This window comes from Candoia aspera, chromosome 8 (genome assembly GCF_035149785.1).
Source record: "Candoia aspera isolate rCanAsp1 chromosome 8, rCanAsp1.hap2, whole genome shotgun sequence".
NCBI lineage: Eukaryota > Metazoa > Chordata > Lepidosauria > Squamata > Boidae > Candoia > Candoia aspera.
This window is the reverse complement of record NC_086160.1, coordinates 37,163,490-37,190,378: the sequence shown is the minus strand read 5'-3', so window position 1 is coordinate 37,190,378 and position 26,889 is coordinate 37,163,490. Positions and strand designations below refer to the sequence as shown.

Here is a 26,889-nt window from a genome sequence, read left to right as displayed (position 1 = left end):
AATAAATAAATAAAACTATAGATTTGTTTTTACCAAAAAAATCTATTTGCAAAGTATGTTCTTTGCGGTACCCTTTGGCTAAATGTTCATGTGGTACCCTTTGGCTAAATGTTCATAAGTAGTTGGAAAATTATTTTCAGTTTGCAAGGAGTTTGGACAAGAAAGATCTTTTCCCCTAAGTCGCATTTTATAGCTTGTTTTTTTTTAATAGATTTATAACTTCTGAAAAGTATGCCTGAATTATATGGTCCTACAATTTCAACTATCCTCAATTCAACATCTAATTGTGTGACTGTGCCCTGGTAGAATACATTACATTCATATACCAATGCCCTCTTATTTTGATCACAAGATTTTTGTGTCAATCAACAGAAATAATTGCTGAAACCAATTCAACATATAATTTGTACAACACATCTATCAAAAGAAAAACTTATTTTATCCAATTAAATCCTTTTTAAACATTAACAAATTAACAGGAATATTAATTAACATTAAAATTAAGAGGAATATACCTGGAGTATTTTTGCATTCAGAGAGAATGGACAGATTATTTTTCACATTTATTCCTGGTAAATTGCTGATTATCTCTTCTGGAAAGTCAGTCTGTGTTGAAGATGTAGTAGTACATCTAGAATTAGCAGCACAGGCAGCATTATTATTGCTGGGTGGGATGATTTGCACTTGATTGATTTCTTTGATTACCTGCTCATATGAAGGTGGCTGCAAAATAAAAATAGCAAATATACATGAGACCATTCATTTTAAAACTTCAGCATTTATGAATGTACAAAATCCTAGTCCATGCCCTAAATGCCTTTTTTAATAGTAATCTTATTAAAAATTATTTATTTATTTATTTATCTATCTATCTAATTTATCCCTGCCCATCTCCTCCTGTCGGAGGCCTCTTACACCTACAATGATAAAAAACTAATACAAACTAAAAAAAATAAACGTATAAAAATAAAAAATAGAAGGTGCAGAAAAGAAAAAGAAAATAGAAAAGAAACAGAAAAGAAAGAAAAAACAAGAATATAGTAAAGAAAAAGAAATAAAGAAATGACTTTCCCCTTCATCATGTATAAACAATTTTAGTAACGTATCACCTTCTCTTAAAATACAACAAATGATCTCTTCTTCCCATGTTCCATCTCTTATCTATAAACAAATCCTTAAAACCTCATCATTTCAGTCTTGATCAGCAAAAGACTGATCTTATACTTCATTTTTTATATTTATCTTATATTTCTATTTTATACTGTATTTTTATGCTAATTCTTTCTAAACTGCCTAGAGGCATTGTTATATGAGATGGGCGGTGAATAAATATGATAAATAAAATAAAATAAAAATAAAAGTCCATTAAGGATTACCAGAGATAACAACATATCTATCTTAACCTTGATCAAATAAACCAACTTTATATTCCTTCCTTTTACTTTTAACAATATTGTTCTTTAGTCCCTTCAAATAATGTCCTAAGGCTTGCTTTCTTTTCATTTTTTCCTTTTTCCCTTTTTACAAATTCTTCAAAGCTTTAACAAGCCTCTTTTGTAAATCCAATATAGGAAAATTATCCAGTTCACTCTCCTGGTTTGTTATTTGTATATCACTTTTAATTATTAAGACATCAGCCAGTTTCTTTTGTATATCCAGTGTAGCATCTTTTTCCACATCATTCTTGTATAGTGTAGCTTGTCATTTTTAAATCCACTTTCAGATCAGTCTGTCTTGTCAGGTAAAACTTGTTCCTTTTCCATAATATCCTTTAAATACAGTCTATCTTTAGAGGCAGACGCTTTTAAAAATTTCTGGGTCCGTTGTTCAAAAATATCCTTCAATATGTCTCATGTTAAAATAGTTTGCTCCATTCTGTATTAGTAAGTCAAAATGTTCTTATTCTCTAATTATAATCTTTATTTCCCTCTAATTCCTCTACTGTCCAATTCTTAAAGTCTTATCTCACTATGTTTTAAAAAATTCAAAACAAAAGCATTTACCCACATGAAGGATTCTTTATAATTAATTCCAAAATCTTATTTCAAATTTACATGGACCCTTAGTCCATTTGTAACTTTCTAAAATTAAAGTTTTAATCACCCCTTTGCTGTTTATTCCATAAAAAAATATTATTTCCTTACACTTGTATTTAAAACTTCTTTTGCTAAGGACTGAAGGAAACTCACACACTGCTGTAAAACTTGTCAATTCAAAGATTCCTAATAGCTGAAAAGCAGTTAACAAGCAATTTCTGAAAGTGATTAGAAAAAGAAGTATGTGAACCCAGTATCCTTTTGAAGGCTCCAACCACTGTTTGAGAAAAAGGATGCCTATTCCCTCATCTCCCAGAGCTCTAAACCCACCAGAGACCACCGTCTGGCAGTCTCCTCAGAAGGTGCAACTGTCTGGAGCACTTGTGGGTGATCTCAAGTCCTCTCCTTGTCCGGAGAGGAATTACAAAGAGCCAGTCTACTTGCCAGCTCTTCAGTCTACCATTTCTTCCCCAGAAGTCACTGTCCATGTCCTAAATGCTGATGACAATGAATTCTGATATTGTAGTTATTTCACTATATTGTAATGTTCAAGCAAACATCAACTTGAACCAAGGAGGAAACCTTGTGGTATCTTACCTCAGCTGGAACAAGTTCACTGGCTCTCCAAGGTGTCTGGCTATGAGTAGACTGGAACACTAGCCCTTGTTGAGGGACACGATTTCCACCTGGAAACCAGGAGGATGGCCCAAGTGGCTCAGCTGCAACTATTGTTATTTCAGGGCGTCTGGACGGGAAAAAAAGAAAAAGACCAAATTCAGTAGTTCATGATTATAAAGTATTTTGGCAAGTTACTGGGCTTTTCTAAGTCAATTGCTGAGCAACAGTTTTTCTCATTCTTCAGTACACTAGTATCCATAGATATTAACAAGTCCATTTACTACCCCATGTTCCTGTTGCCTATCATTTAGATAACCCTATCTTTGAACATTAATATCTAAGAGGCCAGAAAATCCCCAAAGTTCTTTCAACTGGCAAGAATTCAATATTTCAACTTTTGAAATATACACAAGGATTTTCTCTAAACCATCAGCCAATACAATTTTAGGCACCTAAGGACATGACTTGCCATAAACTAGAAAATACTGTAAAGTCCAGAAAAATACTGTAGTATCCTGGATGTCTGATCTGAACAGACCTGATTGTATTGCTTTGTAATCACAGCTTCTGCATATATAACATACCCATTCTCCCTTGCCACTTTTTTCAATATTTTGGAAAATGATAAAGACACATCTCTTCTATCAAGGCTCTTTTAATTTATTCTAATGTATAATGTCAATGTTCATTTTAATTGTATTGTAAATTTAACTTATATTTTAATGTTTTTAATCGCTATATGCCATCTTGATTGTTGAAGGAACAGAAAGACAGGATAAAAATTAAATAAATAAAGGAACAAAGTACTTGAAACAGTACCAGTTCTTTCCATCCTGAATCTCTTTTTCAGTTCCTGTGGTCCAGTGAGTATGCCACAGGAGAAAGGAGAGATTTTAAAGTACAATTTCCAAAGTGAACACATTTTTAAAACTATTAATTCTGTCTCATTTTTAAAACTCCCTCCCCACCCGCCATCCCAATCTGCCATCAGAAATCCTAAGTTTTCCACTGAATTTTGACACTGAGATCTTGGGAGCTTCAAAGTCTACGTAAGAGTTTATGGTCCTAGCTTAAACGAGATAGAGAACAGGGATGTGGGCATGTAATAAAATATACCTGATGTCAGTGATAGCAAAATTTTAATTTATATCTAATAAGTCAGCTCTCACACTTATTAGTAGAAGAATTACAAATGAAAGAGTGATGATTATCATACCTTCTTTCTCTTTGCTGTTCACTGTGATAAGATGTCCGAGAAGCTAATTAAAAAAAAAAAAGTAAACTATTAATTTTACCACTGCTAATATAACATTTAAATTTTTGTTTCCCCAAAATTCTGCACAAATGATTACTGTCTATAAGTGATCATCATTAAAAAATCATTCATCAAATTCATGATTAAATTCAAAACACAAGCTTTTTTTGAGTTCAGTATTTGATAAGCAGCTCCTTATGACTCTGAGGTTAAAGAAATTTCATGAGACATACCTTATAGCTCAAAATACAACATATAGAGAATACAAAATTAGTCCCACAGTATTAAAATATGTGTGCTTGATTTATTAAGGTCTTAAAAAAAGATCTGATGAGCTTAAAAGTCCGTATGTATGTATGTATGTATTCTGAGTTTATAAACGAGTTGAGTTCATTTTAGTACAAAGGCAAAGAATGATATGCACAACATCCACACAGTGAATTAAACCATATGGACCTTGGCTGAGCATTATTAAGTGAACCACTTCTGGTTTATAGATCAGAAATTACTTAATTAATGATCTATCATCAGATTTATTCATCAGATTTTTGTGCCCCAATTTTAGTGCAAAGTATGAGTTAGTGTGAATTTTCAACAGTCACGATTAAATGGCTTAGCACGATGAATCCAAAGAGTGTGTGATGCATTCTATCAATTTGTCCCACTTTTCTGACACCCCCATTCATGTCTCTGCTTTCAAATGATATGGGAAAAGTGGAATGGGCGTTTCCAGTAAGTGATTCCATGATTCCAAGCATAGCCCCAGTATGATTCAAGCAGTATTATTACTAATAAAAAAATAATGCTTATCTTAGGTATATTTTAACATATTTTATTATGCAAAATAAGTTAACTATAGATTTTCTCATTATATATCTTATTAGCATAACTGAAGTTTTATTTGAATGAAATCATTTCCATTTATCTTATATAATTAAAACAGTAAGAAATTAGCTAGAAAGAATGTTCTCCAGATACATGATTTAGTAGAAAACTTGTTTGCCTATGCAGCAGCAAATTATCCTAATTACACCATTGCAAATCCATAGCAGCAAAGCACCAGGTGAGGAAGGGAGAAAAGACATACCTCTTCTATGGGGCATATTTGATATGCACTATTCATGAGTGCTAAAGGAAAAAAAGAAGGGGTTACAGCAGAAGAAGATAAAGAAGAAGGAAAAAAGAACAAACCAGGTGAATAGTAAAGATCTTTGTTAGTCAGCTAAGGATATCATAGTATTTTCCCCCCACAAAATGAATGCTGGCAGTGTTTTAAATGCCTGTTTTAAAATTGGGACCAAATTCTAATTTGGCTTTAAAAAGAAAAAATAACCAACAGCTTTTTACTGATCTGTTTAAACAGCAAAATTAAACAGTTTCCTTGTTTTAAACTTGATAGTACAAAAAATATTTTTTCTGACTATTCAACACTGCTGTATTAATTGGAGATGGTAGAATTACTCAAAATTTCCATGTTCAACAGTGACATGTTAATTCTACCTCTCTTAGTAAACATCACTTTTGCAACAGATGTTCATATTTCTTCTTATTATTGTATACATTTGTGTATAGAGAGAAAGTGAGTGACTGAACAAGAAAATGCTTGTTTGTAGATAAACCACCCGTGAAGGAAAACATTCCTTCTATTCTAAAAAAAAAGAAACAAGTACAGAGTGAGGGGTACAGCAGATTTCAACATGTGCACAAGTGTTCATCTGTACTCATGTTCATACAACCAGTGTGTTCAGTGGGACTAAAAAGGAAAAATGTACACAAAGGGAAGGAGATGGAAATGGAGAAAAGTACCATCACAGACAACAAGATTACAAACTTCTGTGTGCTCTGGAAAAGGCTTTTACACTTCCGATATGTGTATTTTTTCACAATTAAGGGAAAATATCGGAGAGAGATAAAGTAATTAATTAATTAATTAATTAATGTAATCAATAGTTGTCACAGCTCCTAAAAATGTCTTCTGAAAAAAACTCTAATCTTAAGAAACTTTAGTTCCTCTCTTTAGCCCCCCCCGCAAAAAAAGATGAGGAAAAGTTACCTTGATTTGAAAGTTGGAAAAATACTCTATGAAACATGAAAAGTATGTTTAGTAACATAATAAAAAATAGTAAAAATATATATTAGTGACAATTCCACACAAGCATTAATGTTAGTTGGAAGTAAAAGGAATGGAAGAATTTGAGGAAAATGCCTAAAAGTGGAGAGATGAAAAGGAAGTGAAACAGTATCAGTTTATCAGACTCGATTTAGCCAGCCATCTATTTATATTATCTAGAACATCATAAATAATTTACTATTAAGCTTGAATAAATATAGTCATACTTTTTCAAGTAGTCTATTTTTCAGTTATTACAGTGCAAAGAATAGTATGAAAGTTGGCCTTGTCAGAGACTCAATGACTTCTGAGCCATCAGCCATTCCATCTTGCTAACCCTTACAGTTTTCAGACACTGGATCAGTGCGTTACATCTCCCAAGTGGTCTGGAGTAGATATGTGGCTGTGCTCCCCTAGAAAGAGCTGGTGCACAATTTGGGGGTCCTCCAGAGCTCTTGCTGGAATAGCAAGTGAAACCTGTACCCAGGACAGCCTTTATCCAGCTGCAGCTAGCCTGCCAGTTGCTAGCCTGTCTGGAGCTGGAAGTACAGGCAACAGTTGCTCATGCCTTCGTCACCTCACTGTTGGACTACTATTATGCCTTATACATGGGATTGCCATTGAAAACCATCCAGAAACTACAGCTGGTGCAAAATGTGGCTACCCACATGCTAACTGGGATTACTCAACATAGCTGTGTAACACCACTACTACAGGAGCTACAGTGGCTGCCAGTCTGTTGGTACCCGTCAAGGTGCTGCTTATCACTTTTAAAGTCATCAGGGCTGGAAGCCTGGTTATCTGTGGGATGACAGAACCAATCCATCCAACCAAAGCATGCCTGCAGAGAACATTTGCTGAGAGTTCCCACCCATATGAAATATAGCTGGAAGAAACTCAGAGGCAGGCATTTTCTGCAGGGGCTCTTGTCTTGTGGAACCCCTTATTGCTGTATATAAGATCTGTGCCTGCATCTTCACAACCATGGGGTAAAGGATAGCTGTACCTGTGGTGGGACTATTAATATGGTATACAATTCTTGACTGATTATGATAAGGTGGAGTTTATGTTATTAAGATGCGGTTATCAACGGATATTTATTCATTTGCTGATGCTATTATATAAGCTGTTGATTTTGTAAGCAGCTTATATTTGCACTGACTGAAGTCACATAAAAACACCAGAAATAAACAAACAAATCTCTCCAGCTACACAAATATCTCTATCCAAGGTCAAATTAATACTAATAAAATCCTGCTATACCCTATCACAGTATAATTTTACAGCCCCTAAATACAAATAACGTGGTTATAGGTTTACCTAAAATAGGAATAGGGTATTATTCTGTCATTCATTAGACAGAAGAAGTGAGAACCAGACTCTTTTACTCTGGATCCCGGTCCAGGGGTGATCCTGTAGTACATTTTCTATCTGGCTGCTTCTAACTCTGGTTCATAATTAACATTAAACCATATCTCGGCATTACAGTAACAAGCCACAGCAAGCTTTGGAACAATCATTCTCTTCTTCCTTTATAAAGAAATTCTTTGAAAAAGTTTGTTTTGGATTAACAATAAATTTCCTCATCATCCAAATTCAGAGCAACGTTGGCCAAGTTCATATTACAATTTATGACAGTGACATGTTCAACCAACTGTTATTCAGGTTAACTACAGAATGGAAAGCAGACAATATGCTAACCTGCAGATAATATAAAACAGAACTTCTGATACCTTTCTCACAGACTTGCTGGAGAAAAAAATGAGAAATACAAGCCCAGGCTTCTTGTTTTATGCAATGACTAAATGCAAACACTGTAATCCAGCTCAAGTTTTTATACTAGAAAACAAGAGTGAAATATCAGCAAAGAAATACATTTAAAATAATATAGTTTACCAACTTTTTTTTCTTTAAATAGATGTGTTGGGTGGGAAGGGGGACAACTGATCTGAATAATTTAAGTCATTCATTTTTTGTCAAAAATATGTTGTACATAATTCACATAACTGATGAATTATCATGAATTCAATTTAAAGAACTCAAAAAGATAAGTTTATCTGTTGAACCAAACAACAAGAATCAGCTCATGTATAATGGTGATAATCAACCCTGCAATCTGAAATATCTATAATATAAAGTGCAGGTAAGAAACATAACATATCTGCAATGGTTAAGCAACTTACCAGCAACACTAAAAACCAAAGTATTTGCAGTCTGTTTAATGAATATGTTAATAAACATTTGTGCATCATTTCTGCATTCATCAGGTAGTAGTAGTTCATACATTTTATTTGCAACCATTGGTTTTAGCAAAAATCATTTAAAACTACAGCAATCCATATCATTTCAGCCTTTCCCCTCTAATATTTGTAGGACTATTTATCAACATTTTCTTCCCTATCTTTCTTGCGGCCACTGCAAACAGCGTGACTTGATTTGTTATATATTCATTCTCAGAACAAGAAACAGATTTTTTTTTCCAAATTTGTCTGATTCAGTTTGTTTAACAAAGGTATGATAAATCTAGCTCTTGGTTCTTCAGTGTAATAAATAGCGGGTCAGATCTTCTACCTGTGAGGTGTTACAAATGCATAAACGATGTATAAATGGTAGCCCTTTATATCATCCATCTAAATAGGCTGTTGGCATTGTTTGAAAACAAAGCTCTGTAAAAGCTTGTATCAATGGCTGGGATATGGAAGACTGTAAGTAATATGACATTCCTTATCTATTTTTAAAACACCGGTACCACTCAGTCACCCTAAGCTTATATACCTGGTCTCTATCCTGACTAAAATCTTTTAAAAATAAATAGTCCCTCAATAGTGTATGATAATTTATATCAATAAACAGTTCCTGATCTAGAGACAATTGAAAAAATAATTTTTGACATGAAATTGCCCATCTGTTATTATTAAATTGGTCATATAGGCATTTTTTTGCCAGGAAGTTATCAGGCTCTGCAGCTCTACCGTGCCTCTCTATCAGATCCTTGAGAGTGTTGTCGTGGATCAGATCAGCCAGCTGAGCAAAGACTGGGGGCAAGTGGAGCAGCTCATTTTGTACATTCATCAGGTAAATATTACAGTCCAAAAATCTACTTACTTCTCTTGATCACTGCCTTAATAGATGACAGGGGACCTTGGCTTGAAAAGCGAAGGACAAAACAAAAATATCATTACACGTCAGTTCATTTAAATAGGGAATTACTCTAAAAACATCACATACTGTAGTCACTGTAAAATACTGTGTCACCATCACTGTTAATCTGTACATTTTCTTTTGTAGCTGAATGAAATCACAATCAGATTCTATAAAAGTCTCAAAATTAAGTAACCATTCTCATTCTAATGATAATCAGCTTTCCCTAACTCCAGGGCTTACAATCGTCAACTTTTTTTAAAAAAAGGTTACTTGCTTTGTGCTATATAGCAAAATTCACAGTGAGATGTATGACAAACCATTTAAACTGTACAATTGCATAAACAAATGTGAAGAACAGAAAGAGAGAGAGAGAGAGAGAGAGAGGCAAAACAACCATGTTACTGTGCTTTAAAAAACTAATATACTTAGTTGGGACTGCCTATGAACCTATCTTGGCATTAAGGTCAGGAGAAGCTGCCTCGTTAAATATATTTTTCCTGTCTGTCAGGTATAGAAACAGCTTTCAGCTGTCTCATTTCCAAGCTATGAAATGCCCTTTAGTGCCTACAATTTCTGCCTTCAGGAAAGGACATAAGATGTTCTTCTTCAGTCAGGCCTGGAACAGTACTAATAATACTTATTCTTCCTGTTTTACTGACTGAATAAATTACTGCCTTAGTGCAGTCACTGACCAATATGATATATAGTTTTAGAACTAGGATTGCAGATCTCCGATAATAGAAATACAAATGTTTCTATAAATTGCAATAAAAAAGCATATGTAATAGTAGCACAATAAGAAAACACATAAAGCAAAATAGAAATTTAAAAACTTTTTTGTGGTTTTAAGATCTCCAAAAGCTGGTCATTTAATCTGATAAATTATATATCTGTTAAATGCTTTAATTAATACAATAGTTAAGCACTAAAATGCTATTGTAATATGCCACTAATTATATATACAGCTAAAATTTAAACACAAGTATATTTAAAGTTAAAACCTACTGATAGCACATTATCAAATTCTTTATTAAGATTACAAATCAGTACCATTAATCAGCTTCCATGAGTTCAGTAATATCCTACAGTAAAAATCCTAAAACATTTATCTACTCAATATGATGCTGCTTAAGGAATCTTAGTATTCAACATGCTATTAAATAGAATTCTGCTATGAGCCAGGTAAACTTTGATCTTCGAGTAGATATTTCACATACATTGCAAAATAATTTTTTATGCATCTTGAGTGCCAAAAGAGTAGCATATGAAGGTATAAAAATAAATAGAAATTAATAAATGGAACATATAGTTTTAGCTGTTAAAGGCCCACATGCCTTTGCACCTGAGTCACTGCAGGACTGTCTCACCTAGCCGGAATCAGCCTGTGCAAGGGGGAGGGGCTGCTCCAGGTCACCACCCACAGGAGGAAAAAGGGAGGGGGTCCCTCTCTGTGGTGGATGCCACCTAATGGGACGCAATGTGTCATGAGCACTGATGGTGAGCAGGAGGGGGCCCCTATCCAGGGGGGAAAACGCATGCGTAGTAGTGAGGAGTTGAGCAGCCATTCAAAGAGACACAGAACAGACCCGCCTTGACTTTTGGGGTTTATCTGTCTGGGTTTTCCCACACTTCTTCAGTTTGTTAGGATTTTCTGTCTAATGTAGCAATAATAGAACACTAGGGACCTATTCCTCGTCTCAGCGTGGTTCCTGACTGTTAGGACACAATGCTTCCTTTGGTAAGAGAAATCTCCCCCTCGTCGCATTTTGCAACACAGTAAAAACCATCTTACCCTTAAGAGCTTTTGGAGTAAACAATGCACCCAGGTAGTTTTATAATTATTTTTTGTAACTGCTATTTTATTTTGTATATAAATCAACTCAAGTTGTGAGAGGTTTGGACAGTATAGAAATGTTTAAATAAAGGTCAGCATCTCCAGACTGAAACTCAGCAATCACTCATAGACTTTCTGATTTTGTCAAAAATAAGAACTGAGTTAAGTTAGGTAAACACAGACACACAGACACACACACCACAGTTTGGCTAAATAAGAATCGTTATGGCCAATGAGCAGATTGCCCACTGCCAGAAAAATGGTTAAATCTTCCTTCTTTACTGACTGACTGAAACCAACTATGGAGGGGAAAACTACAGGGATTACCATAAGCCTACAGGAATGTCCATATTATTTACCAGTGTTTCAGGATATTTGTATACTGACAGCTGCTTCTACACACCAGCACAAAACACAGAAATATGCACAGAGGCGATGCTTTCAGTACTAGCTCTACACTGATTTGGTACATACATTGTATTAAGCCATAGTGTGATTTGATTGGTTTTGCTTTACTATTTGTGTATCAGTCTTCATGGTTTGTTGTTAATCCAACTTAATATAAACCAGTTTAAGTAAACTACAACTTAGTATGCTAGCTGAACTTCTTTTTATACCTCATTGTATCATCCCTGAAATGAATAAATATCTATGCAGGTTAAATATTTTGGGTTTTTTGTTTTGTTTTACCCTGGCTTTTTTACCATGTTTTGATATAGGCCAAAAGCCAGAAACCAAGTTAGGACAATGGGATTCATCTCACACAGGCACACTCTGATGCTCCAGATACTGGTAAAACTATTTCCAGCAGCACTAGACAGTCTGGCCAATGGTGAGGGATGCTGAGAATTATAATAAATCATCTATCTATAACTATTTATGGCAAAGGCAGCAATAGTTTTGAAAGAACTAAAAAGCTGGAAAAGAGCCAAATAGCTGAATCTGATTCCTAAAGAAGGTCTCCCACTTCTCATGTTCTTAGCTGAAGAATATTTTGTACAAGAAATATACAGGTGTGCCAGAAGTCAGACAATTTATTATATAAATTACATTAAATGTTTGAATTGGTTGCCATTTTCTTCTAAACACTTCCTTATTCATTTGATGCATGCCCTTTGAACATTTATTTATTATTCACATTTCTATCACCGCCCATCTCCCCCTAAAAGGTTTTCCTTTTTTAATATGTTTTTATTAACAATTTTAATTACAATAAGAAAAACAAATGCAAACTAAACTTAGAGAAAGAGAAGAGAATAGAAAAAAGAATTAAAAGTGCAAGAAAAGAAAAAAAGAAAAGAATACAACAAAGATAAAGAAAAGAAATATATAAAGAAGTGACTTCCAACCATCACAACAGCTATAAACAGATTTAGTAACTTGTCACTCCTTATAAGGTTACAGACAGATATCTCTTCATCCCATATCCCATCCCTTATCTATAAGCAAATCCATAAAACATCAACTTTTCAATCCTGGTGTCACCAAAAAGTCCATAAAGTGTTACCAGAATTTGCAAAAAAAAAAAAAAAAAGAAGTCTTATTTTAACCTTTAATCAAATAAACCAACTTTATATCCCTTCCTTTTACTTCTAACAGTCTTAATCTTTAATTAATTCATTAAATTATTTTAGCCCAATGTTAGATTGTCAGAGTTGCTAGAGAAGCAGCCATAAAAAAAATAATAAATACAAAGGTTATGCATTTAATGATATTTATGAAAATTTCTTACTTAATAACATCTTCAATATTAAGATAAGGGTTTCACTGTTAAAGAACTTTTGTAAAATATATAACTTTTTTATAGCCATTAAATAAAGCTATTTAGATTACTGTGGGTAAAAAAACTGGCTTCCCATAATCCCACTGGAAGACACATAAGGGAAGGGAAGGGATTACAAGTGTGTGTGAGAGAGTGTGTGTGTGTATGACAGAGAGAGAGAGAGTGTGTGTGTGAGAGAGAGCGGGAGCGAGAGAGTGTGTGTGAGAGAGAGAGAGCGTGTGTGTGAGAGAGAAATAACAGCCACCACATGCATTTGAAAGGTTAATAAAGTATTTGTCAAGTTCTTACAGCCCTGCAAATAAAAGCACTACTAATCTCATTCAATCTCTGTCAGACTTTAATATTATTAAGAAGAGACGATGGAAGGTGACAGAAGTAAATGGAGTCAGCTACCTTTTCAGCCAGTGTTTATTCCTCCAAAAAAATAAAAAAGTTTTCCCTCCAAGAATCTTTCATATGACCCTAGCACCAGTGTGAGTCATGGCTGACTGAAGATGTCTCTGCAAAGGTGCAGAGACAATGACTGCTGTGAAGAACAACAGACTGGTGAGTAGACTGGTCCTTCAAATCTCTATGGAGAAGGAGAAATCAGGAGATCACCTATGAATGGTAGCTCCTCACGAGTAGACAGTAAAACAGCAGTCTCTCGTGGGTTTGAGCACCAGGAGCCAGGGGAGATGACATCTTTGCTCTCAGCAGTGGCAGAGCTTTTCATAAGGACACTAAGCCAGCCAAACTCTTTCTAATCACATTCAGAAATGTTCAATTTAACCACTTTATGGATATTAGAGACCTTCAAAACAGCAAGCTTAATCTGACACCTGGTAAGTTTTACCTTCTTCTTTGGATTTAAGAAATTTTAAACAGAGAGTTAAGAATTTAAAATAATATACAATTGGCAAAAAGCAAATAATAATAATAATAATAATAATAAATTGACTTTTAAAAGTTTTAAATGGATTGGGAGACCAGAGAGATTTGAAATATTGGTTATTTTTGCTGTAAGATATGAAAAACAAGTATATAATTAAATAATATACTCATGGGAAATGAACTGAAACAGAACTAAACCCATATTAGGAACTGAGGCTTGATGAAGGGAAGGAACTAAAGGACCAGGCAGAAAAGAGTTAAAATGGCTAAACCAGCTATAACCTTTTCTTATCTTAAAGAGTTTTTTGATAACTGGACTTATATATTAATAACTAAAATCTCAGGAAGCATACAGATTTCAATGGATAAATTTTTAGAGGATGATGAGAAAAACTTTAAAAAAACCTTTACCTGATATAGACATTATAGAGTTTGAAAGCATGGAAGACAACAAAATTGAGATTACTAAAATGGGAATACAAAAGACAAATCAAGAAAAGGATCTGCAACAAGAAATCCTGGACGATGCCTGCTTATGGGATTTACAAAGCAGGCTGGTGAAAGCTTTTCAAGACTCCTTTTAAATTCCAAAGAGTGACGAAAGATCAAATCCTGTGATGCCATAGGAATGACTTAAAGGTCAAGATTGGGCAGAGCAAAAAGAAGGAATATAAATTTGGACTATCTGACCAGGCATAAACTATTTGTTTGATATTGCTGGTAACTCCTAACTGACTTGTTACTGAACTAGGATTAAAAAGATGATGATTTCTGATTGCATATAGATAAAAGTCAGGCTATGAGAAGAGTTTTTTTTTAATTTGTCACTTTAAAAGAGAGTGTAAAGTTAGTAAATTAGCTTATACTCGGTGTGATGAACATTAGAAGGCACTTCTTTATTATTTGGCTTTTTTTCCTTTCCTTTTCTTTTCTATGCACCTTCTGACCTTTTTTCTTTTTTCTTCGGGTTTAGTTTGTATTAGTTTTTACTATATGTATTAAAAACCAAAAAATTATTAACAAAAAAAGAATCCTTCATATGACTCCTTAGAGAACTGAACCCCTCCAAATTCTGATAACCAGAGAAAGTAGTTCTATATAAAATTTAGGACAATCTGCTTTATGCTCTTTGTTTTAATCTGTGTAGCTTTATTCTGCTGAGCTTTAGCAAAAAATAAAAACAAAAAACAAGAGCCAAGCCTATAAAAGTGTATGCAATAAAATAGCTGTCCCCACAAACATTTAGTGCCTCTGGTTACTGTTAAAGCAATAGATTGCACATAGTTATTGAAACATATCTATGAAACAATATTTCAAAAATTTCTAGGCAGCATAAGCAGGACATTGAGATTTCTGGTGGCTGAAGTCCACAGAATATAATGTTAACTCACATATACAGTACGTATTTGAGCTTCTCTCTTTCCCTCTCTTTTTACCCTGAAATATATTTCATATTAACCTAAAGATGTAAAAGTTGCCTTCTTCAAATAAATTGAACTGTATAATTTTATTGGGCTTGTGGTAGTGGAGTCTAACTACAAACAGATCAATGCATGTATTATGAGGGAGAATGAGACAGGAGAGAAAAAGGCTGTCTAGCAGGTTATATGTTACCCCAGAATGAGAAGCAACAGGTCTCTGAATAGAGGTTGCAGTGGAACATCAGAAGATTATTTTCATCAAACCTGCCTGTGCACTTCTTAAAAGTGCCTGGACAGCCACTGTACTGGACAAAAATTCTTAAAACATTCCATGAAAATAACACATTTTCAACTGACACAAGCAATTTATTTTTGACTTTTTTTACTTATAAAAAACAATCTACTTTTTACTTCCTCCTTTCCCACTCATGCCACCACACCACTTCAGCAGCCTTGCTGGTCTTTTCCAGCCATCAAGACAGGAAAAGAGAGGCATTCTCACTTTACAGCTTCTAACCTTTTTATAAGTCTGAGCTGACTTGATCAGCTGCTCCAGAAATGAAGGCAAACAATAAAGAGAGTATCCCTTGTGGATTGTGTGTTTTCTACTATGATTTTGAAGATTCCTGCTCTTTAATAGAAAGAAATAACCCTTTCTCTGTTAAGGAGGAAATACAGGGAACTGAGAAGAAAGAATATTTTTGTAGAAACTGCTAAAATGGGGGAAATTAACTTTTTGTAGGCATTATAAAATCTATCAATTGTGATAAGAGTTAGTTTCTAAAATGATGCTTACAAAAGGACCTTTAAATTTTTGCCAGCTATTGTCAACAACAACATATGTTCCACCACTGTTGTTTTCCCTAAGCTCTTAATTCCCAAGCACAAGACAGGATACAAGAGAGAAAACTTCATGAAAGCATCTGCAGTTGTTCATACAATAACAGAGGAGGTTTAAAAGCCCTATGATTCTGTTGTCTTACACAGGAGTGAATCAGTGGCTGGTTTTCTGGATCTTCAGCTGTTGCTCATTTCAAAACTTTACTGTGAGTATAAATAATGATGCATTATCCTTCACCCAGATTGGTTTTGTTCTTAAACACAGCAATGGGATAAAAACATTAAATTACATCATTGTGTAATGTACATATGCACAACACAACAAAAGTGAAGATAGGATAGCAACAGATACATTGTTAAAGTAGTAATGCTATAAAACATATGTTTTTGGAAATAAGCTTTTGAGGATCAGAGTCTAAACAATTTTAACACTCAAGACTTCATACTTAAGTCTTTAAGACAGCTAGCTGTCCTTCTAGATTTTGTGCTACAGATAATTTTAAGATGATCAGATCTTTACAAAAGGAAGAATCTCTTCTACAAAAACAACATCTTTCTGCTCAATAACAGCTTGCTCCATGTTCTTGCTGACTCAAGTGAGTTACACCCTTTGAAGTACACACTTGTAAGAATGGCCATTTATGAATAAGCAGTGTACAGATGTTCTAAATTAGTGTGAAACAACCACACCTCTTCTAAATTTCCCTTTCCAAATGCAGTAATATAATATGCGGAGCTGCAGTAACAAAATGCTGAATCTTGTCTCTGATTACATTTCTACTACACTATATCCTGAAGAGAACAATAGTTGTTATATCCTAATACAAAACTCTCTTACATCTTAACTTGAGATATGCTCATTAAATGCAATCATATTTTTAAGTGCTGTCCATATGTACCTTCATTTGCATATTTTTAGTATGCAAAGGGCAATCTCTAAGGCAGTGAGAAATCTTTTAGACTAAAATGATGCTACATCTAATACAAACATCCATTTGGGAGGGGAAATTATGGCAATTTCCATTATGCTTTAACATATTTAAAACGTTTTAAGAAATAACACCTTCATTTTCAGCCTTTAAACTTTCCTGCAACCCACCCTAAAAAGGCTGGACTAGTTTGTCTTCCTCCCAGTATTTTAACTGTGTCATTGAATACATGTCCTGTAGCTTTCAGGGGCTGGAAACCATTTTTTTTAAGTGTGTGCCACACCCCATCAGAAACATTGTCCAATTCTGATTTAAGGGGCTACTTTTAAGTAATGTACCAGTATCTGCCAATGCCTATACAACTACACGCCTGTGACTTGCCAGAATAAACTCACTATAGGATTATTTGATGATTCAGACCCTGATAGAAGTTCAAATTATCATCCAAGTACCATATTGTTCAAAATGATTCTTTTGTCTCCAGTAGCCTGTCTTTTACTAATAGTAGGAAGAACAATCAAATAAATAGAACTTAGGGAACTTTTACTTTCACAGCTCAGGATGATCCTATTGTTCTCTTCATTTTGCCAAAAATCACTGAGTCTTCACAATCTGTGTTTGTAATTGTTTTACTGATCTTGAGCAGCAGTCATAATTCTTACATCTTTCTTTTTACTAGGGCATTCTCCACATTACTAGATTTTATTTAGTCTTAAGACTTACTGTAGGTTTATCACCTAGCACTGAATTCTAGCCTCCAGGAACAGAATGCCTTGAAAGAGCCCATAATGACAAGAAAGGAAAGTGCAAACTCTGGCTGACCAGTAGACAGCAGCAAGGTGGTATCTAGCATTCTATTTCTTTGTTGTCATTTAGTGGTTATCCAGAAAAAAAATATCTTGTGGGATTATAAATGTTTGCAAATTTAAATTAATATAGTAGCTGAACTCTTTTACTCTGTAAATTTCTGGTCTTTTCAATACCTTTGAAAGCTGTTGGGAGGGGAGGAGGAGGGGGACAAGGAGGAGGAGGAGGAGGAGGAGGACACTGTCCATCCAAAGATGATTTCCAAATTTATGGTGGCAGAAGGTATACTTGTCACACTTTTCCTAATCTTCCAAGGTAATCACCATCTCCTCCACAAAGCAACCTAAGATCTTTGGATCCTGATCTTAGATAAGTAGTGACTACAGTATGAATGTATTCAAACTGTTTTCCAAGAGCTGCTAGAAATGTTGGCTACTTTCAATTCTCTCTGCAGGTTCCCATTTGTGAAGCATTCCTAGATCATATTGCCCAGCAATACATAACCAGGCATGCCCACACCAAAACTAACATAAATCTACAGGCCATGCTGATATACCAAGATTACATTCCCGATACGTTTAGCCTACTATTTTGCTTTATTTTTAAGACCATTTCTGACTCCTGTATACTATCTACTTTAATAAATATATTGCACTGGAAATTGGAATTGATAAAATAGAGTTGCCTAGTATATAGAGTTGTCTTATCCACATAAGACTTACCAATTACTTTTCTACAGAGACATTTCTTAGATTTGAATATTCACGTGTTTAGCCTGAAGTTTATTAATTGCTGTAAATCGCATTAGGAATGACTTCTAAAATATATGACAAAGGGCTCTGGCAGCCAGTCCTACTTCACATTGTTGGAGGTATAAATGCCTTAGTCTGTCACACAAATATTTAAAGCTTTTTTTTCCCCCTAAGTAACACAGTACTCCTTAGTCTAATGTATTTTTATGAACTTGATTCAACTCTGACAGTTTCCTACTGCACAGCTTCAACTAAGTTTGAGTAATAATTATAAATTACCATACATAAAAAGAGGCAAATTAAAGCTTTCATATCACTTTAAGGTATGCACTAACAGATTCAAGTAAAGTAATTACTAAATGTCAAGGTTTGGTTAATAAGCATTGAAGATGAAACTAGAACCAACCCTCATGAATCAAGATATAATATTACCTTTGGATATAAAACTAATGTGCTGTTGGCACCTATAATCCTTGTGTTAAAAAAAAAAAGAATATCAGTGCCTTCAGCACATTAAACTAGTCATAGGGTTGGACAACCTATGGCCCTACAGCCACAAATTGCTCTTAGTTAAATTACATATGACCTTGTTCTAATTTCAAAATATTTACAACCTTGAAATGAGAGGAAACTAGGTTTTTAGCAATAATATCTTAGACAGCTGTACATTCAGTAGCCTAGACCAAGTGATTTCCATGGGCAAGCACACCTACCAAATTATATAAAGACACATATGAAACACAATTTGCCATCCCAATATGTTATTGTAACAATTTTCAAGTGAACTGTATCTCTGCCATCCTTATTTATGATTTGTTTACATTTATTGAGTGGGTGCTAATCTCTCCAAAAGGTATCTTACATTGCTTATTATCATTGAGACTATCATAGGTAGGATAGAGCATAGACTAATGTTCTGTACTGCAAGTTTAAGACAAAAAAAAAGAGAAGTAGACTCACATCTGAGATAAACAATTGATTAAAAGGGCATGTGAATGATTTTTAATGCTTAATTATACAATAAGTAAATATTACAAAGTACATATACTCTAGTTCAGCCTTTCTCAACATTCTAACCCTGGAGGAACCCCTGAAATATTTTTCAGGCCTTGGGGAACCCCTACACCTTCAGGCTCAAATATAGGCCAGAAGTTACAAAATTATTATATTTGTTTCATGGGTAGGCCTGTATATATGCATTAATAGTGTTCTTAAACTAAAGATAATGACACTTACCTCTTTAATGTAAAGTTGCCCAAATTTGAAATAATTTTTAAATAAATTGTGATCTCCCAAGTGACTTTTCATGGAACCCTAGGGTTCCACTGAACCCTGGTTGAGAAACCCTGCTCTAGATATTATTAAGTTCCATAATGTCCCTGTACTCTCACTGGCTGCATTTATACATTATGACATAGCATTTATTATTTTTAACCATAGTTTATAAAATGTGCTAAGCTAGGAATACACAAATTTTTCTGGATTAAAGGGCACATTTGGCCTTTGAGTGGAATACTGAACACTATGCTCCAAAAAAAGCAGAATTGTTCCCCTTTGCCACACTAAACAATTACAATTTTATTAAAAGTTTTCAAGGTCTCTGGCAGGCCAACCTGGAGCTAGGTGAACCTAGAGCTTCTGTGCTAAAACATGGATAAGTCATGCTTTATTAACTATAGCAAAACAGCTGTATTCATACAACATGCTAAGCCAAAGTCAAAGAAATCATATTGTGGTTTAGCATTATGTAGTAATAGTATGTTATCATAATTATTATATTCTAAAACCACCATTTCCATTTCTATTTTATCATGAATTGTTTGCTACTTACTCTCTTTTCCTGAGACATGCTGCAAGCCATTGGAAACATGTCCTAATTACAGATCAAATATTATTTCTCTAATCAGATTGTTTCCTCAAAGGCATCTTTCTTCAAAAGACCTAGATTTTTCAGGTAATAGCTATGGAGGGTAGCTTGTAGAAAAATCCTCCTTTCTGAGCAGGTTATTTATCCCAATTAGAGTCATTTCATTCTATGACTTATTCTTTGATCCTTACAGAAGTTTTTACAAATATAGTTAGGACTGACAAACTGGCAAATTAAATGTTCTGGGGCTACAGCTCCCACATGATTTTGTGTTTGTGGGTAAAAGGGGAAGAATTGAATCCCAAACACCTAGGGAGCATGTGATCATATAATTCCAATCCAGTTAAAATAAACTTGGTAGAGTATTAAAGCAGACAGTCTTGGACAGATACTTATCACAGGAACAGACTTCCTCTTCCCACAAAGTATCCTTCAGAACAGTTAATGGAAGAAAAACCAGAGACCAGAAAACCAAAGGAAAGTTGTGTGAATCAAAGTCCATTCACAGAATGTTTTATATAAATTGACATGCAGGATTACTCAAATAATTGGATTATTTTCCTCTTACTCATAGTATACAGGTTTTTTCATGTTAAACATTTTATGTTAAAATATTTGCAGTCAAAAAAGGAATGGAAATGCTTGTCAGAATTTCTCTTTTGTACATATATAAAATGCAAAATTTAAGTATTATTAACTAATTATTCAACATTAAATAGAATTAACTGAAGGAGCATGTTGACTACTGTATTCCATGATTTATTTCAAGGGCATTTGTTATGAACAGAATAGTGAGGGGAAAGACTAATAACAGCAACAACCAAAAAAGGCATTTTAAAAAAATCTATAGAATATATGCAGCTCAGGGTTGAACTGAGGAGTCCTTGGTGCTCTCCGAGCTTTGAACCCAAATCAATAACAGCACCTATGAAACTATTTTATGAATGTCCTTATGCATGAGTAGTGCAGTTGATGCTTTGAATGAATCTAATTGACCGCCGTGGCTGTGAACAAAAACAAATCTGACTGGTTTGGGGTTTTGTTGTTGTTGTTGTGTATGCAATTTTTTAAAAGCTTATTACTATTGAATATATTAGCTCTTTCACATAGTTCTTAGGATCTATAGTTCTCTTCCTAGTAGTGTGCCTTGTTTACTCCTAGTTTCCCAAGGACATATAAATAATCTGTATGAATTGGAATAATCCACAGGATACAGAATATGCAATTATCCTTTAAAAAACCAATGAACAGAGGCAGATCAAAAATTATTAAAGCTATGCATATATTTATAGCTTTTTTTGTTTTTCAGCCCTATATAAGGAAAATTATAACTGCAGAAAATAAAACATTAACCCTATTTGGACCCAATAGACCCAATAAAACTTTACCCTGTTTGAAAAACTGAAATGATCCAGTGTGATCCTTTCTAAACACTTTATTTACCAGAGAAAATCTAAAATGCAAAATTAATGTTTTTTAATATTTCCATTCAATTACAATTCCCTAATTCTTTTTGGTACTGTATAGAAGAGTATAAATACACATGAAAACAGGAAAGCAATCTTACCCTGATGAGCGGTGGTCTGGTTTATTTCTTTCTGAACGATCTAGAAGAGAAAAAAACATCCACAAAAGACGTTAATTTAGTTTACCATCCTTCAGATATGAACACACTTTCAATTCCTATTTTTTAATACTAGATTTTACTTATTAAGGGATACTTTGCCTGAAAGAAATAAAAACATCTGCAGAGAATATTCAAGGGTATCACTGTGAAATACAGCTTTCTTTATGCTTAAGTTTTGTTTTTTATGTTTAACAGATGCTGTCCTCTTTTGAAAACCCAACAGATTTTTGTTTTCCAAAGAATGTAATAGAGCAGTGGAAAAGAAAACCACAGAATTAGTCAGCGCCTAAGAATCATTCCATGAATCGCAGCTGGCAGACACTAGGAAAGAATGGCAGAAACACGCAGTGGCTGCAACAGTTCTTGAAAATGCAGACTGTATTTCTGCTATGCCTTTCTCCCTGATCTTCTGGAACTGCAGGCCTTTCTGTGTTCTTTATCCAGAGAAGTGTTATTAGTAGACTTATTTTTTTTAACAAGGCTGGGTGAAGACTGTATGTACTGAGCAGGATGACTTGAACATCAGTTATATTTATAATCATACTATACCAGAAAACATTTTGGAGTTTTAAAAATACAATGAATCTACTGTATATATAATCAAAATATAAACAGTTCATCAAGACTGATCATTTCCTCTACAAAATATGCTGTGATACTTATTTCCACAAGAAATTTAGAAAGCAGCTATTCAAATATAAAAACACATACATATTACTAAAGACTTGCATAATATTCTGCTGTGCTAAATCTTATTAGCTGTATTTTCATTCACCTCTCAGGAATTCTGTTTAACTTTCTTTTTATTTTTTATAGCATGTGTAAACTATATACTGTTTTATATCTGCTATATAAATAAATATATTTCAAGCAGTTCCCTTTCTGTATATAAGAAACATTTTCTAAAAAGAGATTTTAAGTTACAGTATCTGGAACCACATAAAGGTCTCATTTCATTTTACAAGTTGCCAAACCAGGTTAAAATACTTTTAATACAATTTGTTGCATTGTTATATGTTACTTGATAAACAGAGTATGCTCATCGGTACCATTTCTTGTACTATTTTCTCAAACTGTGCTGTAGTTTTCAATTTGTATTTCATTATTCTATTTTGCAAGACAAAAGTACTTATTGCTACCTTTTCCTAGCAACTGATAACATTTTCTGCATATGCATGCCAACATAGCAACATAACTAATTAGCACTAAAACCACTTTTAAAAAACAAAGTCAATGTTCAAGACACAACTGTAAAAGCTTTCCATGGGAAAACATAAGAAAAGATATCCTCTTCTTTCCTCACAGTTCAACCTGGTAATTACCATACCTGAAACTACAAAGGAGCATACAATTCTTTCCCTTCATTTTGTTATCCTGGACTGAAATTAAACTTCCTTGGTCATTCATACAGATGTGCAGCAGCAATGAATCAAGAAACTTTTTCAAATTGTACAACACCAGGCACAAGAGAAATCACAAAAAACCAGGCACAAGAGAAATCACAAAAAACGTAAACAGCATCCGAGATCATCCCTCTAAGGACTCTTCTGATTGGCAGTTAAGCTGTAGCCAATCTCAGAACTGGAATGCTGTCATTCAGGAAGTGAATGTTATTCCATTTTCCCCCTCTCTTTCTTTGTTTAAACAGGAAATGAATTAGATGGACTTGCATAATTTACTGCTTAAAATAGCACCCCAAAATGATAGCAGAATCTTTTAAAGGAACACTTTTTTAAAGGCTTACTCCATAAAAGAAAACAAGCTTATCTTAATTATACTGATTTAGTATTATAAATAGTAACCTTATTTTTTTAAAAAAGGTTCTCATTTTTAAAGACTCACTTAATTCTAGTTTAAACAGGATTGTTAGTCTGTGAAACTAAAGTCTGATAGTTTTTTTAGTACTACAATTTGGTGCTATATATGTGGGGAGAAGTTGTAAGTAAAAAGCTAGAAAAAAGACTAAAAAATATGAAACTGATACCTAGGAATTTGAAATATTTTTCCAGCTTTTGTTTGTCAAAGAACTACATTAGTGGTAATATGATTTCCAAGAATGCCAGTAGCCAAGTCCAGATTTTGAGATAGTGATATGAACATGCACTTATAATAATACATATGGATATAGGTTTTAGATGGTGTACTTGCTAAATTTAGCAATATATTAATAAATTTTGGTAGAGCATTCCAAAGTTAGGAATTTTCCAGCTTTTATTCAATGATTAAATATCAATGATTCACACACAGTCAGGTCATGGGACACTGGAAAACCATATGACTGCACAGATCTAGGACCTACAATGTTTTTTGAGCAGCCAGATACAGGAAGTACTCATGTACCAATGGTAATTGGGATTGGGAACTCTGTCACTAAGTGACACAATCATAAGGTGTGGCCATGCCAGTTTATGATAGCAGTTACGGCAGTCCCAGTTGCCAGTGTTAGGCAAATCCCTAAGGATGGACTAAGCGAGGACTACCTGTAATGCAAATTCACCTAACACAGAAAATCAACATCTTAATCAGCTGGAAGTTTCTGTGTTGATAGAGATACCATTAAAGACAACACTGTACTGTTAGTATCAGCAATACATGGTAATGATAATGCTTTGTTCCACAGGTCTACAATTTTATGGCTGCATAAGGAGAGAAAATGAAGATAATCTTACTATGGTATACTAAGAACATGTTCCAAGTTTGTTTTCTGCCTCATCAAAAGATTTGAAAAATGCAAGGAAGTTGAAAATGCATGGCAATAAATCCCAACCTTCCAGCTGTTTTACCCCATATTCAAGAACTTCCTTATAGAAGATCAGAGGCATGACATGCCAGCTAAATTAATTTATTGCAGACAAGACGGAAGCCATATATGCACAGAAGATATGCCAACTGAGCAACATAGAAATCAAGCTCTACATATAAATTTATTTCAAGGTTTAAATCCTAGGCCTTTTTTATCTGAGTTTTCAAGTTAATAAAAATTTGGCCATTCTCTTACCAGCCTTGAAATCCACTCAATGTTTACGTATTGGTTCTGCCTATCCTCAGAATCACTGGTTCCCATGCTCACAGATTCAGCCCTTTCATCATAATTGTTGTTCAATTTAACTTTATTTAATTTGTATCAATTAAATCAACCAGTCCTTAGACCTATGACATGGTGTGTATGATAGTTTTCCAAACTAGGGTTTATGTCTGCTCTTCAAAATAGGCCAGGTCAGGAAACAGACACAAGAAATACTAGAACCCTACTATATCGATATAGGCTACAATAATAGAATCTTGAAAGCCTGACAGCATTTTCCTTTCCCTCCCTCTTATACCAAAGAGCTTCAAGGCAGGGCAATTTTAAGTTTCTTTCTCATGCTTTCTTGTTTTCCAGACTAAGCTCATGCTTTGCTAACAGTCTCCGCATACTTTCTCCAGGCTCAGCTCCACTCCTCTACAGGCTTTCAAACTGTGTCCTATAGAACTCGGGGGTTCCAGGAGAGACTATGCGGAAGGGGGGAGTTGAACACAGCAAATTTTCTATCACTAAAGCTTTGTTCTTGATCAGAAGTTATTTTTTTTAAACTAACAGGTTCTTTGGCCTGAAGAGGTTAAAAAAACACATTCCAAACTATTAATGAGGTTTTTAATTGGATCAATCAATGACAGTGAGGAAAAATGAATTAGAAAAAATTTCTTCTATAAATTTACAGTTCTTGAGGTATGACCCTTATTAAAAATAATAGACCACTAAATTCTCAAATAAATGTGCACTGGTTTGCTACATTAAACACATAACCAGTTAACAGGAACTGATTAATTTACATACAGAAAGTATAGTTAATTTAATTAGTTACTGAAAAGAAAATGGGACATCAGTTACCTTATTTGGCTTAATGCAGTTTAAAAAATCATGTAAATGAACAAGCCTAAATGTAAGAAATGGCAAGATGGTACAATTATGACAGAACTTAAAATACTAAAGATTTCATGCAATATTAATCAGAATGAAGTGTATTTTTAATGTATCATTTATTTCCATGTTTTTTTCTTTATGATGATAGAATATAACAATTACGTTATTTCAATAACCATATGTGGAAGAAAGCTGAATCTCTGATTCCAGCAGGATCAAAGCTATACTAGACTAACTAGCATGGATTGATGGCCAGAATATGAACAGCATATGAAGGATAAATTACTTGGCAACCCTGCACACTTTCCTGAAGGGAACTTTATAATGTGCTTTCTTAGTGCTCTTGATGTCATGCTGTGTCAATGTACTTTTGCCATGACATATTTGCGTACTTTTTTTGTCCAAATTAAAGGAATTTAATTAGGAAAATTAAAGTCCAACATTCTTTCAAGAATGCACTGCCTCCTATACTTAAAGCATAGGGGAAAAAAGTAGATTACATACACATGCCTACAACATGTCCTGCCATTATTAAAAACATGGTTTTAAGCATGCTTTTAAGCAACAGTGACTAAGTATTGATACCATGCTAAGCCATGGGTGTCCAACTTTTCTGGTCAATGAACTAATCTGCAATTTTGAAACCTTACTGTGGATGCTGTAGCATCTATCGTGAAGGATGCTTGCCCTTCACAAAATGGCTGCCATGATCTTATGGCCTGTCCCTAAACAAAAAAGTCAGATGGGGTAGGAAGTTCCAAGGATAAGTGTAACAGACCACACTGGTGCCCATTAGCATCATATTAAGGACTCCAGCATCAAGTCCTAATTCATTTTGTTTTATTCAGTTATAGAACATTGTATAATCATATCTAACTGTGCCTTATTCAACAAATCATACCCAGACAAACTATTCTATGACATGAAGTACAAATCTAGTCACAGTTTTACACTTAAACCTATATACTTCTTGGTTGTTTTTGTACAAAATCAACAAACAAACCACATTCTGCTTTAGCACAATGTGTAAACTCAACCACCCTGTCACTTGATCAAATACACAGTGTATAAACAGGTTGGTAACAGCTC

At 34.1% G+C, this 26,889-nt stretch overlaps 1 protein-coding gene across 3 annotated transcripts in view; it reads right to left on the bottom strand.

The window, feature by feature from the left end:
• SH3D19 (SH3 domain containing 19) overlaps positions 1 to 26,889 on the bottom strand; it is an 81,984-nt gene that overhangs the window by 44,426 nt on the left and 10,669 nt on the right. For 2 of the 3 annotated variants that reach the window (XM_063310206.1, XM_063310205.1), the window contains exons 2-6: positions 21,837 to 21,876; positions 9,125 to 9,165; positions 3,871 to 3,913; positions 2,634 to 2,781; positions 516 to 723 (exon numbers count right to left, since the gene is read on the bottom strand). In XM_063310206.1, the coding sequence (XP_063166276.1) occupies positions 516 to 723; positions 2,634 to 2,781; positions 3,871 to 3,913; positions 9,125 to 9,165; positions 21,837 to 21,876 (480 nt within the window). Of the gene's footprint in view, positions 1 to 515; positions 724 to 2,633; positions 2,782 to 3,870; positions 3,914 to 4,996; positions 5,038 to 9,124; positions 9,166 to 21,836; positions 21,877 to 23,223; positions 23,247 to 26,889 lie in introns of those variants that run through there. The other variant, XM_063310207.1, reaches the window with a different exon arrangement.